The sequence below is a fragment of the Macrotis lagotis genome, chromosome 5 (assembly GCF_037893015.1).
Source record: "Macrotis lagotis isolate mMagLag1 chromosome 5, bilby.v1.9.chrom.fasta, whole genome shotgun sequence".
Classification (NCBI taxonomy): Eukaryota; Metazoa; Chordata; class Mammalia; order Peramelemorphia; family Peramelidae; genus Macrotis; species Macrotis lagotis.
In genome coordinates, this window is record NC_133662.1 from 241,199,319 (window position 1) to 241,214,046 (window position 14,728).

Sequence of the window (14,728 nt, forward strand, 5' to 3'; positions counted from 1 at the left end):
ATTCAAGTCAGAAGAAGGAGCATAAGCAAAGACCCAGAGGTCCTTAAAGCACTGAAATTGTGCCTTCACAACCCAGTATACACCCAATTATAAATTGTCCCACAATAACAAGTTCCATTAGGATCCCATTAGAAAAAGTACCTTGTTTGTACCCTGAATCTGAATATATGTCATTCTACTTACTGAAAAATGGTGCATTGAATCAATTGGATTTGTCATAAACATTTTAAAAGCCTGAATTGTTTGTAACAAAACCAGAGCAAGGTTTTCATAATGTACTTAGTTGAATTTCTTTTTAGTTATTAAATGCAGATGGCCAATTTTGAATTTATAAGCAGATGTTTTTTTTAGTTTTTATGAGGCAGTGAGGTTAAGTGACTTGCCCAAGGTCACACAACTAGGCAATTATTAAGTGTCTGAGGCCGGATTTGAACCAGGGCCAGTGCTCTATCCACTGCACCACCTAGCTGCCTCCAGGTGAATGTTTTTTTTAAGTTCATAAAAGATTAAATTTTAGGCTAGAATTTTTTTTTTCTCCCCACACAAATTCACACAGTTTCAGGCTTAATTGATTACTTGCTCTGATGTGTACATTTTCTTTCTGACATATCTTATAGATTTAGATCATTGGTTTAGAACTGTAATGACCTTAGTTGTTTAAAAGCTATAAAGAGTGGGGTGGATAGGTGGCGCAGTGGATAGAGCACCAGCCCTGGAGTCAGAAGTACCTGGGTTCAAATCTGGTCTCAGACACTTAATAATTACCTAGCTGTGTGGCCTTGGGCAAGCCACTTAACCCCATTGCCTTGCAAAAACCTAAAAAAACCCCAAAAAACCTATAAAGCCTGAGGCCAGAGAAAACAATAATTATAGCAATAGTTAACACTTCTAATTACTACCTTACTTTTAAGATTTGCAAAACACTTTGTATATTATCTTGCTTGGTCCTACAACAGCCCTATGAGGTAAATGATATTATTAACCTCATTTTTCTATGAGAGAAAACTGAAAGAGGCTAAGTGACTTGCCCAGGATCACACAGTCAGTATTTGTGGTTTGGATCTTAGATCTTCCTGGCTCTAAAATCGGCATTCTATCCATTATGCTGCCTTGCTCCCCAAAGATGGGAATGATGCCCATGAACATACAGGTAGTAAGAGAAAGAGCCAGAATTTAAATTCTGCTTCTTTTACTTCAAAACCAGTATTCTTGACACTTTTAATTCTGTCTCTTGTAAAATACCATGATTTATTTTAAAATACTAGGAATTGGGAAATCATAAAAATCAAAGTGTATTTAATTTTCCTCTGTTTTTGGTAATATTCAAATTGATTTACTCATGCCCAACTGAATCTATGTTTTCATCAATTTAGGAGCTCCTTATAATGATAGTAAGATTGCAACCCATTCATACCTGCCCATACTGAGGACACTCTCATCCATTACTTAAAGAACTGTCAAAGATATTTCTCACTAACTTTCTTTAGTATTTTTATTCATGTGCCAGGAGGAAATTAAAACTCAGTCCAACTAGATAGGATAAGTGTGAAATGAGAGGTTGGACTTGATGCCCCTCCTAGCTATAAACTAGCAATGATAACATGCTCATTTAGATTGAAATTAGTGATATTCAATGAATAGTTGAATCTAGAAGGAGACTAGAATAAAAGCCTAGGAGGTCCATCCAGCTCAGCATGGTGGAAGTCTTCCTCCCATTCTCTAAAAACCAAAGGGCTGCCAGTGGAGCACACAGCTATTTATTTGTCATCCCTCTCCTCCCATCACATGACCAGCCTATCTTCTTTCTCCTTTCAGTCTTTGATGACATCCTTTACTGCCCTTTGAAGTTCTTCATTGATGATATTGCAAACTATTCACATCTTTTCCATTGCCCTCTGTATTGGGTTCCTCCTTAATTCTTCAGAGATAAGTGCTATTCCAGGTTTTGCTGGAATGTAAAATGTTTCTTGTGAAAACATGGGTTTATGGGAAGCTTAGGGTCAATAAAAATGTTTTATAATTTCCCTAAAGCAATCTAGCCCACCCTCTCCCTTTTCAACTCTAGAACAAACTCATTGTCCATCTGTATTATTGTTAGTTCCAGTAATACATGTTGTTGGACAAGCTCTATATTCAGAAGCATTTTAAAATCTAGCATATACATTCTTCATCCATTTTGTGTTTCCTATATGGATGGTCAGGACAAACTCCTTTGAATGATTATAGATCTCTTCCAGGAGGCTCTGCAGTGTCTGGAGACTTGATGAAATCAAGATGTCTTCTACAAAGAAGACCATCTGGAGGACTCACAAGGACTCTTCAACCCACTCTCTGCCTTGTATCTCATCTCTGTGGCAAATATTCTGGTGAGCATACATCTCTCTCTTTTATGCTTGCCCGATAGTTACTATGGAAGGTTATTGAACAAGTTACACCCTGCAAAAAATCTTAAATGATCTTAGTATACACATAGGAGATAGCTTGCTCTAAGGAGATGTCTTCACCAAGTAGAATGCTTTTTTTCCCTAATAAATAATAAGCACAATGAGATCTAAAATTATTTAGTCATGAGCTGATAAGGGTGTGTTCAACTGTTGAATATTATTTGTGAAAACCTCCTTGTCTCATATGCCTTAATGAGGATATCTTTAGTTCATGTACACATGACCCACAGAAAGATTCTGCATAGATAGATAAGCATGTATAGCTCATTAGTTGTTGAAATCAGTAAGGTCTGGTTTTTCCAAAATCTCATGATTTTGTTAATCTTCTGCTTAAAATAACTTGTAAATCAGTCCTTCGGTACTCTCACAAGTATCTTATCTTCAACAGGGATCTCCTCTATAAATGCTTGATTCAATCTGACCACTTTTTCCATCTTAGTTCTCTTTAGTGATGTGGCTATTTCTTTTTTTATTTTTTATTTTTATTAAAGATATTATTTGAGTTTTACAATTTTTCCCCCAATCTTGCTTCCCTCCCTCCCCCCCTACAGAAAGCACTCTGTCAGTCTTTACTTTGTTTCCCTGTTGTACCTTGATCCAAATTGGGTGTGATGAGAGAGAAATCATATCCTTAAAGAGAAGAGAAGTCTAAGAGGTAACAAGATCAGACAATAAGATAGTCCTTGCACTTTGTTCAAACTCCACAGCCCTTATCTGGATACAGATGACACTCTCCTTTGCAGACAGCCCAAAATTGTTCCCGATTGTTGCACTGATGGAATGAGCAAGTCCTTCAAGGTTGAACATCACTCCCATATTGCTGTTAGGGTGTACAGTGTTTTTCTGGTTCTGCTCATCTCACTCAGAATCAGTTCATGCAAATCCCTCCAAGTTTCCCTAAAATCCCATCCCTCCTGGTTTCTAATAGAACAATAGTGTTCCATGACATACATATACCACAGTTTGCTAAGCCATTCCCCAATTGAAGGACATTTACTGGATTTCCATTTCTTTGCCAATGTGGCTATTTCTTCTTGTAAGCACCTCAGAGTCTGCTGCGCCAGGATTTAAGTGTGTTGATTCCACTATACTTGATTTGTTTGTTGTGATAATGTTGGCAAATCTCCCATTTTTTTGTTTGGTAGACTTCTTTCCAGTCTCATGCTTGAATGCCCTTGGAATGACTTGGTTCAGTTGATTCTTTTGCCATTCTTTCTTGAGACTGGTTTTATCCCCTATTGTTTCTCTTTGCTTTATGAGATAAAACTGTTTACAATTGAAAATCCTAATTTGTAAGACTTTAGAGGTGAGTTTATTTTCTATCCTGGTATTGCTTTCGGTGGCAGATATTTGACTATTTTTGGCCACCAAGCTAGATATTTGCTAAGGTGCTTTGTAGGTTCTTTTGTTTTCCTTGTAGCAGTTAGTTTATAGCAGTTTAACTTCTGGATAAAAGTTATTATAGTTTATTCAGTATCATTTTTTGTATTTCCCATTTTATGTTTTCCATAGCTTGTTTTGACTAAGTTAGGGTTAAATCTTCTTCATTGTATATCATATATTTTCTTATTTCTAGTCCTTGTTTATTAAAAATTCTAATTTTAGTTCAAATGAGTTGATGGACTGAATGTACAAAGACAGCTGATTCAAAGATAACTCATCTCTTTTTTGTTTCTACAATATGGACAGTTTCATTCTTTCTGATGTTCTTTGGTAGAATCTACCAAATTTTGGGGGAGGTGGGGGTGGGATAGTGTTACTAATATAGAGGTATGAAGCTTCAGTATTGCTGTACAAGTCTTTGTCCTCTCTCATTTTCTTCTGAGCTAGACTTTACCATGAATTTACTGATCTTTTCCCACCTTTTCATTGAAGCCATCAAATATCAGGAGTATTTTGATTTGTGTTTGAGGTCTGTAAAATAAAGGAATTGAGCTAATTAAACACTGTTGCTGAGACCCCTTTCAACTTTAAATTCAGTGATAGTACATAAGAGAAGTATAATGAAAAGTGTATTGGGCATGGAGTTGGAGGACATGGGTTCACTTCTGGATCTGACACTTACTGTCTTTGTGATCCTGGGCAAGTTGTTTGACCTCTTTCGGTCTGAATTTCTGCTCCTCTCCGAAGGGAGCCCCAAAGTCCCCTCTGACCCTGCAAGAGTCATTATGGTTCTGTGACCTCATTAGTGTGGAGATCCTCTCCCCATGTCAGAGTGAAAATTATGATCAGTACATGACTGGCTATGAGATAGTGACTTCTTTAATTGGAATAGCCCATGATGTTTGCCATGAAATTGATTTTTTTAACCTTTTTCTTTCCTCTTATTAACAGACCAAACTTGAAATTCAGAAGGCCCTTGCAGAAGATGCCACTGTGTATGAATATGACAGTATTTATGATGAAATGCAGCAGAAGAAGGAAGAAAGTAATCCTAAATTGCTTTTAGTAAAAGACCGAAAGGTTTGTGTTTGAAAATACAAATTTCTAAATCCTTAATATTTCTTCTCGATTCAAGGTATTTGTTTTTGTTGACATGATTTTTTGCAGTCATATTTAGAATTAATAAAGCTATGTGTTTCCGTCAGAATCTTATTGCTAAGAATAAAATAAACTTCTTATTTTTAACATTCTTAAATCAAAGTTTAGAATCTTAATTTTGTTAGTGCTCAAGCGACCATATAGCATGCTGGAAGTTTTGAGAATAACCATTTGCTAATTCTAATAATTTATTGTGAAAATACTGATTTTTGCTATAGCAGTTTACAAATAATCCCACCCCTGCTCCACCCCCCCCCCCCCAAGACCATCTGTTTAGAAAATTTACATTGATCCTCTTCACAATTTCTAGAACTTGGCTATAACCTATATAAAAAACAGAAGATTTTTGTCTGCAACCCTTATAAATGCTAGGTCCCAGAAAAAGGAGACTTAAACTATTTCAAATTTATTTTTGAAAGACTACTTGATTTTCTCTAAAAAATTTTGGATTTTTATAAAGAACTTTATATAAAAATATTTCTCTTTTTGGAGCTATAGTTTTTTGTACTTTTGGAGAGATACTATTAAAACTGTTTCTCGGGCATCTAGGTGACGCAGTGGATAGTGCACCAGCCATGGAATCAGGAGTACCTGAGTTCAAATGTGACCTTAGATACATAGTAATTGCCTAGCTGTGTGGCCCTTAGGCAAGTCACTTAACCCCACTGCCTTGTAAAAACTTAAAAAAAAACAAACAAACAAACTGTCTCTACCAAAAATGCTAAATTAAAAAAACAGCATTAGCTTGTAGTGTTTACATTTAGTGGCATATTTGTTGGGAGAGGAATAATTAAGAGATGAAGATGACATGCAAAACATGAAACCATTATGTTTTGAGAGCAGAAGAAATGGAAATCATCTATATCATGTCCTTCTAGATTAAACTTTTTATTAAATACAGTTCTAGTTCAACCTCAGTGGGCCATTTAAAAATTTCTGCTCTTATCTTTTTGGATTAATCATTTCTATCTGTGTGACCATGGTCAGATCACTTCACTCTGTTTATCTCCCATGGTTGTTGTGAAGTTCCAATGGCATAATTAAATGTAAAGCATTAGGTTAGTGTCTGGCACAAAGTGGGTATTATATAAATGTATTAGCTGTTATTCTTTTTTTTTTTTTTTTTTTTGCAAGGCAGATGGGGTTAAGTGGCTTGCCCAAGGCCACACAGCTAGGTAATTATTAAGTGTCTGAGACCGGATTTGAACCCAGGTACTCCTGACTCCAAGGCCGGTGCTTTATCCACTATGCCACCTAGCCGCCCAAACAACTTTATATTTTTTTTTAGGTTTTTTCCAAGGCAAATGGGTTTAAGTGGCTTGCCCAAGGCCACACAGCTAGGTAATTGCTAAGTGTCTGAGACTGGATTTGAACCCAGGTACTCCTCACTCCAGGGCTGGTGCTTTTTCCACTGCACCACCTAGCCGCCCCTATTAGCTGTTATTCTTATCATAATTAGATGCTAATAAGAATGATCTTTGGTATTTCTTTAAACAACTGTTTGTCTTTTAGCCTAAGTACATCCACAGCTTATTAAAAGCTGTTGAGATAAGAAAAAAAGAGCAAGAGAAAAGAATGGAAAAGAAAATTCAGAGAGAACGAGAGATGGAAAAGGGCGAATTTGATGATAAAGAAGCATTTGTGACATCTGCTTATAAGAAGAAACTTCTGGAGAGAGCTGAGGAAGCTGAAAGAGAGAAGCGAGCCGCTGCTCTGGAGGGTGAGTGCTAGGAGCAGACCTGGGGCAGGGGGCCAGGCAGCACTTCTGCAAATGTGCCCTTTTGATCATTAATTCAAACTTTCAAATCCTTCAAGACCTGAAGAGCAGTGAAGTGGCTGCATAAGAAGCTATGAATCTGTCATGCAGTTTTTAAAAAATAATATCCATACACACAGAAACTTAAGAAGGTGATAATGGGTTGTTCTCTTTGTGTCCCCTTGGTGCTCATCCCTTTCCTCTGGGTACCTTTCACAAATTTTACTGCTGTTCTTCTTAGACCTTTGCCACACCCCTGCTCAACCCACCTTCCTTCTTCCTCCCCCCCCCCCCGAGACCTCCTATGTTTCATCCAGCCTTTTCTGGAACTCTTGTCTGTCACCTCTGCCTGATATCATCAGTCTTTCAAAGTAGGCTTAGTCTCAACTTGGGTCAGAGGCTGAAGTCTTTCCCAACTGTCTCTCCCATTATTGTGGTGGTACCACAATGCACGCTTCCTTCCCTCTCTATCATTTCCTTTCACGTCTGTCCTATTCCTCATTTCTTATGATCCTGTAAAGTTTCATCATGTTCAGTTATCAAGGTCCATGCTTTGTGCAATAAGCCAGTGGAGTCCACCAGAATTCACCCAGCCATGTGCTACTTTTGTTCTTCCTCTCTAACAGAAGTCAGGCTTCACCAGCAGTAGGGAGTGTGCAGCAAATATTCACATTATCATTATTTAAAAGCTGAAGGATTTAAGCTCAAGTGACTTAGCTACAGGGCCCATGTTCTACCCTCTTTTCTGAATCTGTCCATTGGTTGCAATCCTCACTCAGTTACTTATTAGCTGTCTGGTTTTAATAGGAAAGTCACTTGAGTTCCATGGGGATGCCAGTCCCTGCTTGGCCTTTCTCACAGGGTCATTGTAAGAAACCACAGTATTGACCCCTACATGCTTTCTGTGAGTCAGTTATTGTCACGCCATCGATCATGTTGTCTTTTTGGTTCTGCCTAGCTCATTTGGATGTAACTAAGCAGAAAGATCTTAGTGGATTTTATCGGCACCTTTTAAATCAAACAGTTGGAGAAGAAGAAGTGCCTGAATGCAGCCTTCGGGAAGCCAGGTAGGCAGCGATCCCAGCCACAGCTTCTGGGGAGATGCCATGGAGGGTTTGTCATGACCACTTCCTGGGACTCCTTTGAGGGGCAGAGCAGGGTCCTCCAACAGCTCACAGTTCACCTGCTCTGGCATGACCCAGGCTACCTGCACCCATTCTCTTCACTTTGAAACACCAAAAGGGTCAGGTCCTCAAGGAACTTGGGTAGGGTCCTTCTCACTTGACAGCTGTGACATCAAACAGGTCAGAGTCATTGGCCCCAACCCATTGCCAGTGCCTAAAGGTTTGGCATTTACAACCTGTCAGCAGGTATAAAATGAGAATTTAATTTTTGTGTGCTTGAACTTCTTTGTATGGAGAGCAGTGAGGAAGAGCTGAGAAACCTCAGATTAAATAGGAATATTCCCTGTAGCAATTTAAGGTTATAAAGTGTAGTCTTCCAACACTCCATGATGGAGGCTATGAAGGTGGTTTTATTATCCCTATTTTACCATTGAGAATATCAGAGCTTCAGAGATGAAGTGACTGGTCCACAATGACACAGTCTAAAGTGAACTTGAAGCCTCTCTCTTAACCCAGAGATTTCCCCCATCTCTCCAGTTAGCCTTTCTGCCCCTCCACAACTGCTGACCTCAGTGAGCCACCAGATGAAGAGGCAGATGTCGTAGTGCACTCTTAGTACTAGAGAAGGGAGAGGCCCATGAGAGTCTAATGGTGATGAGGAGTGCGGGTCCTTTATACAAGAACAGCCCCGGCAGGAAATGATCCTACTCTGGATTGGGGGGCAGCAGGCAGCCTCTGGGCCAGATTTGATTCTAGGCTGGCCTCCCCAGCAGTGCTTAATATCTGCTTCTGGAGAAGCCGGAGTTTAAGAAAATGTATTTGGAAAGACAAAGCTTTCTGACTTTGCTCTGAGTTTTGTCCAGAAGTGGACCTGAAGTCAGCTCTGAACTTAATAATGCCCAGGCTGCTCTGCCAGCAATCCCTGGAGAACCACAAACTTAGTGTGCATGTACGATTAGTAAAAAAGAACTTGTGGGGAATATAAAGAAATCCGCCCCACTTATCAGTTCTGGGAATGTCAGACCTGTGGATTATTTTTGCTTAGTTCAAGTTCACTATCAGCACACGCTGGCATCACATGTTTCCTGCTTTATCCCACTAACCACTGAGCCCCCGATCAGGAAGCCACTGCTGCGCCGCCCCAGGAGAGCAACTTGGCATTGATCGCATCAGAGCTCAGCACAGCCTCTGGCCTCCCTGTTGCTGTGGAATTCTCATATTCATGTAGCTTTGTTGCCATTGATCTGAAAGCCCATTTTAAAAAACCTAATCCTGTTAAACAGCTCCCCTCCCCCATCTGACATGGGCCCGTGTCCTGAAATCTCTTGTGAAGCTCATGGGATTATCCATAGAGCCCTCAGATGTTTACTTCATCCCCACAGACACTGAGGACCAGGCACATGAAAGTGGGAGTCTTATACGTAGAGGGATCCTGCCTCCTCCTTTGGTGCAATGCACAGTACTCCTGCCTTGTGGCCTGAGCCCCGTCCTCACTCACATCTGTAGGGGGGTATCAGGCTTCTTCTGGGTGAGGACTCCAGGACTGAGAGTAAGTGCCTGAACTTTGCATTTCTTCATCTTATCATTATCCATTTTTCTAAAGCTCTAGGATAAAGGAGGAGAAGCCACACGGCTATTCTGATGAACCAAGTCCAAACCACAGAGTCCCAGGTGATGGAGATGGAGCCAAAACCAGAGTAAAAGAAGAGGAAAACCCTGATGCAGACAGCGACTTTGAGGTAGACAGCGGCGATGAAGATGATGAAAGAGCAGGCGAGAGTCATTGGAGCAGCCGGAGCCACGCCCACACCAGCTCTTCAAGGGAGGGCAGGGGCCTCCATGACAAGGGCCATTCCAAGAGTTCCAGGACAGGAGGCAGCGACCCAGCCGACAAGCGTCAGGACCACGACTGTGAAAGACAGGTCAGGGAGGATAGACGTGGTAGCAGCCGGCAGAAAGAAAAAATGGATCAGCACAGGCCCAGGGACAATGGCAGTCAAGACTATGCCCGGAAGAGACATGATCAGGAAGATAGAGAGAGAGGAAAAGAGAGGAGGGAGAAGAGGAAGACTGATGACCAAGAGCGGAAGCGGGAGGAAGAGTGGGAGAAGCAGCCCCCCAGGGATCGAGATAGGGCCAGGCGCAGGACCAGTGGAGACCAGCCTGAGGAGGCAAGGGAGGAAGGCAGAGGTCAGGCCGAGGGAAAGAAAGACAGGCGGGAGAGATGGCGGGACAGGGAGCGGAGCAGCAGATCTTCAGAGAAGGAGACAGGGGACTTGGGTTCTGGGGCTCAGGACAGGCTGTGTGGGGAGGAGGACCCCAGTAATGGGGGTGATGCAGAGGGGGCCTCCAACCCCGAAGGAACTCGGGGCTCAAAGCACCGGCCAGAGGAGGGAGGAGAAGAGAAGCCACCTGAGACCCTGAGCAAGTTTGCAAAGCGCAGCAACAAAGAGACTGTGATGTCAGCGAGAGACCGGTACCTGGCTAGGCAGATGGCTCGGTGTGCTGCCAAAACCTACATTGAGAAAGAAGAGGACTGAGGGTCACCCAACAGGGCCCAGAAAATGTAAAATGGCAGCAGCCAAACTGGCCTGAGGGGAGCAGGGGGTGATGGATAATTTTTTTTTACGTTAGGGAAAGGGATGCCACAACTTACATGTGTTTTCAAAATTCTGTAATTTAATGTAAATAAAAATGTCCTTGATTTAAGTAAGATAATGATCTCCACTTCTACATCTGGCTGAATCTTAGTTGGTCTGTGTCTGCCAGTCATGGGTAAGGACCAGAGATCTGGTAGGACAAAAGAAAACCCTGGTCCATGTGTTGGCCGGGCTGCAGGTGTGTTCTCTACAGGTACAACAGCCCAGGTTCTATGCATTTAACTTGCTATAATATGTGAAAGGGAGGGAGAGGCCTGGATGGCCGAGGCAGTCCTGTGATGGGTGCTCAGTACAGCCCTCAAGGTGCTGTGATGTGACTGGGAAGAGGGAGCTAAGCTCCTGCCGTTGCCTGCAGCACCTGGGGCCTCTGCCTCAGTGGGGAGGACACTATTGGTTCTCCTGACCCACAAGGCCTTCTTTGGATTGGGGACCTGCTGCGTACAAATGGAATTTGAGAGCCAACATGCCACATAAATTGTAGCTCCCAGAAAAGGACATTGAGGCAAAATCACACACGGTCACTGATGTCTTGCTCTTTCACTGCCACACTGCCCTTTGATGGTGGTCATTGTTGATAACTGATCTTGGCCAGACTCAGCAGAGGAATTGGTAGAAGTATGTGTGAGTCATTTTAGGTACACTTCCATTCATTCAGCATGTATTAAGCTTCCACTACGGTCCAGGTCCTGCTCCAGGAGCCCATGTTTAAGGGAGAGACAACCTACAAGCAAAGCTTCTTTATAGAGAAGGCCCTGGAATGGAGAGAGGCCGGGGGGTTCAGGTGGGTCTTAAAGGAAGCAGGGTAGGTTGGTGGTCAGTGGAGGAGAGAGAACATTCCAGGTAGGGGAATGGCCAGAGAGGAGGTCCCGAGCTGAGAGGCAGAGTCCTGTTCATGGACCAGCCAGGAGGTTATGGCCCTGCATGGAAGAGGTCATGGCAGAGATGGAGGTGGAAGAAGACTGGGAAGATTGTAGGAAACCAGGTTACCATGGGCTTTCAATGCCGAATTTTGTATTTGATGCTGGTGGCTGTGAGAAGGTGGGGGGTGTGTGACATGATCAGACGTGTGTTTCAGGAGAATCACTTGAGTGTCTGGAGGGCAGATTGGAGAGGAGAGAGACGAGGTAGGTGGAAGAGAGTATGGAGGAGGAGGAGGAGGGCTCAGTCAGAAGTGTGGTCACAGATTGTGAGGACTGAGAGAAGGCCTTTGGGTTTGGCAACAAAGAGGTCATTGGTAATGTGAGCAGTTTCAACAGAATAATGACAAGCTGAATTTTAAGGGGTTAAGAGTGAGGGGAGAGAAAGTGGAGTTTCTCTGAGGTAGAAGAGAAATAAGAGTGATGGAAGGATCAAGTGAAAGCATTTTCAGAATAAGGTAGACATGGACATGTTTGCAGGTCGTACGGTGACCAGAAGAGGGGGGAGATCGGACAATGTAAGTGAAAGAATGGGGATGATGGGGCCATCTGTTGCAGGAGAGCGCGGGATGGGATGGTTTGAATAAGTCTTGGTAAGGAGCACGGCCACTTCACCATGGGAGACAAGGAGGAAGGAGGAGAGAGAAGACAGCTATGCAATGGAGATGAGGGAAAGGGAGCTCAGAGAATGGCCTCTGTTTTTTTCTGTAAAATATGAGACAAGGTTCTCAACCAAGAGGGTGGGAGAGGGAGCCAAGGGATGTTCAGGGTGGGATGAAAACGTTTGGAAGAGCTGCTGTGAGGAGTGGGTTGCTAAGGAAGGTGTGACCTGGCCTGGCCTAGCTGAGTGGCTTAGGTGGATTTGTAGTGGACCTAGTTCTAACTATTGAGTGATTTTCTCCACCTTCATTTAGCAGCATGTGTGCAGGAGCAAAGACAGAAAATGGGAGGAATGATCTGGGCTGGGGCCTGGCTGGATGTGGTCAGTGATATGATGAGGGGATTCCAGGGAAGAGCACAGGGTCAGGTTGAACTCATTCACCAAGGAGTCGATGAAGAGAAGAGGAGAGTTGCCAGTGCAGGGGAGATGGACTTGAGAGAGAATTAAGGGGTCAGGGCACTGGAGGTAATGGTGAGGATGAAAAATAGGGTCATGTAAGATATACAGAGGGAAAGGTGATAGATTATAGTTGGGTTAGGGGTTCAATTCTTGAACATGGAGGAGGTAGGTGGCAAGGTTTGGCCATCTTTGTGTGAGGCTTATGGGAGGTGAGTAGGTGGAGGAACTGAATGATATGTTAAAGTCTTCTAGTATGGAGGCAGGAGTTAGGGAGAATATTATAGTGAAGTCTTTGAGGAAGGACAGGGAAAGTCCTTGGGGACTGTTCAACAGTGAGATTTTGATTGGGTGTTCAATAGGAATATCCATGAACCTCAAAGAGATGATGGAGGAAGGGGGGAACTTGGAAGCAACAGTGGGGAACAGTATTCCAGTCCGCCATCTTAGCCAATGACTCCAGGAGAACGAGTGGTGTTGGTGGCCAGGGAGGCCATGTCATCAGTGGGGAGCTGGCAGATAAAGATTGGGAGTGGACCAGAGCAAGATGAAGGGAAGCTTGTCTTATGGAACCAGCATTTTCCAGAGGACCCAGTGGAAGGGCTGGATGAAGTAAGGCTGAACCTTTGGGGTGGAAGGGGGGAGCAAGGAATTGGGTATTGGGGGTGAGAAGTGGGTTTGGGGTGATACCCAGACCAGTCCTTGCATCTGAAGGGTATGGCCAGATGGGAAAATGTGTGGGAGATGGGACCTGGAGTCAAGGGGAGGGTTGCTCCTCTTTGCCCTGGAGGTTCTCCATGTCCCCATTGGATGATTGGACTAGCAGAAGCGGGGTGGCAGATGGGAGACACCCAGCCTGGCCCCTTGTACCGTGTCTTCAGGGGATCCTCCGCCCCTGGATTCTGATGTCTTCTCAGAACCTGAGGCAGCATTGGGAAGTGTGGTAGACCCCCTGCATAAATAGAATAGGGTCCTGGTCCTGAATAATGTTTCCTCAGGGGGCATGCCCACCAAGCACAGCGCTGGAAAGGATGGAAACTTTGGACCCAAATGAAAAGAACCAAAGACCATAAAGTCCCGCTTTCTACTCTAAATATAATGTAAATGTGCCATGGAAGAGTATATAGTGGGGGTGGAGCCAAGATGGCAACATGAAGGGATCGAGTCTTAGGAGCTCTCTGATAAAAAGTCATAAACTAAGGACTCTAACTAAACTTTTGAGAGACAAAACCCACAAAGGGACCCAGCAAGGCAGCTCTCCTCAAGGTAACCTGGAAAAGAGCAGAAAGGCTCTGCTCCCCGGGGTCGGAGGGGTGGCCTGCCAGAGCGAAAGAACTTCAGCCTCCCGGAGGCAGCCCCAGGGCGCTGGGAGCTGAGGCTGAATGTCCTCTTCCAGGGGAAAAAGATGGACTTTCAATGAACCAGGGGAATTTCAAAGGTTCCTTTTGGAATGGCCAGAGCTGAACAGAAGGTTTGATCTTCAGATACAGGACTCAGGTGAAGCATGGAGATTGGAGGAGAGGGGGGAAATATGAGGGACTTAATGAGGATGAACTGCATGTGTAGAAAAATGATACTGATAATATTCATATGAACCATCTCAGTTAGTAGAGCAGGTAGAGGGAGCTTTTATAGTTGAAGCACAGGGGAAAGCTGAATTTGAAGATAAAATATGATGTAAAAATGGAGTCAATAGGAAAAAAAGGGAAATGGAAAGGGAGAAAGAAAAAGGAGAGGGGGAATAGGCCAAGCTATTTCACATAATGAGATTTTTTTTATTACAATGAGCTATTGCAATGATATGGAAGGGGGGAGGCAAAGGGGAGTGAGGGAAACTTTGCTCTCATCAGAGGTGGCTAGGAGAGGAAACAGCAAATATACTCAATGGGGTATAGGCATCTGGAGTAAGGAGGAGGGGGGGACAGGGGGGAGGGGTGGGGATGTGAATAAAGGAGGAGAGGATGGACCATGGTGGGACAGTGGTCAGATATAACACATTTTCTTTTTTACTTCTTGCAAGGGGCTGGGATTGGAAGGCCTGTCCAGGACCACAGGGCCAGGTGGATTCTGGGCCTAAGGGGTGGTATGGGGGCTCAGGGCCTCTTGGCCCCAGGACCAGGGATCTGTCTGCTGCGCCACTCAGCGACCCTACAGCAGAGTCAGAGTGAAAGGAGAGAGAAAATATAGTACATGGTAGTGGAGAAATAAGAAAGGAGGGAGTTGCAATCA

The 14,728-nt window shown here is 43.4% G+C and overlaps 1 protein-coding gene across 1 annotated transcript in view; it reads left to right on the forward strand.

The window, feature by feature from the left end:
- NSRP1 (nuclear speckle splicing regulatory protein 1) overlaps positions 1 to 12,080 on the forward strand; it is a 52,376-nt gene extending 40,296 nt beyond the window's left edge. The window contains exons 4-7 of the mRNA XM_074189127.1: positions 4,779 to 4,907; positions 6,498 to 6,705; positions 7,700 to 7,808; positions 9,469 to 12,080. Of these exons, the coding sequence (XP_074045228.1) occupies positions 4,779 to 4,907; positions 6,498 to 6,705; positions 7,700 to 7,808; positions 9,469 to 10,405 (1,383 nt within the window). The 3' untranslated portion in view covers positions 10,406 to 12,080. The remainder of the gene's footprint in view (positions 1 to 4,778; positions 4,908 to 6,497; positions 6,706 to 7,699; positions 7,809 to 9,468) is intronic.
- Positions 12,081 to 14,728: the final 2,648 nt, after the last annotated feature.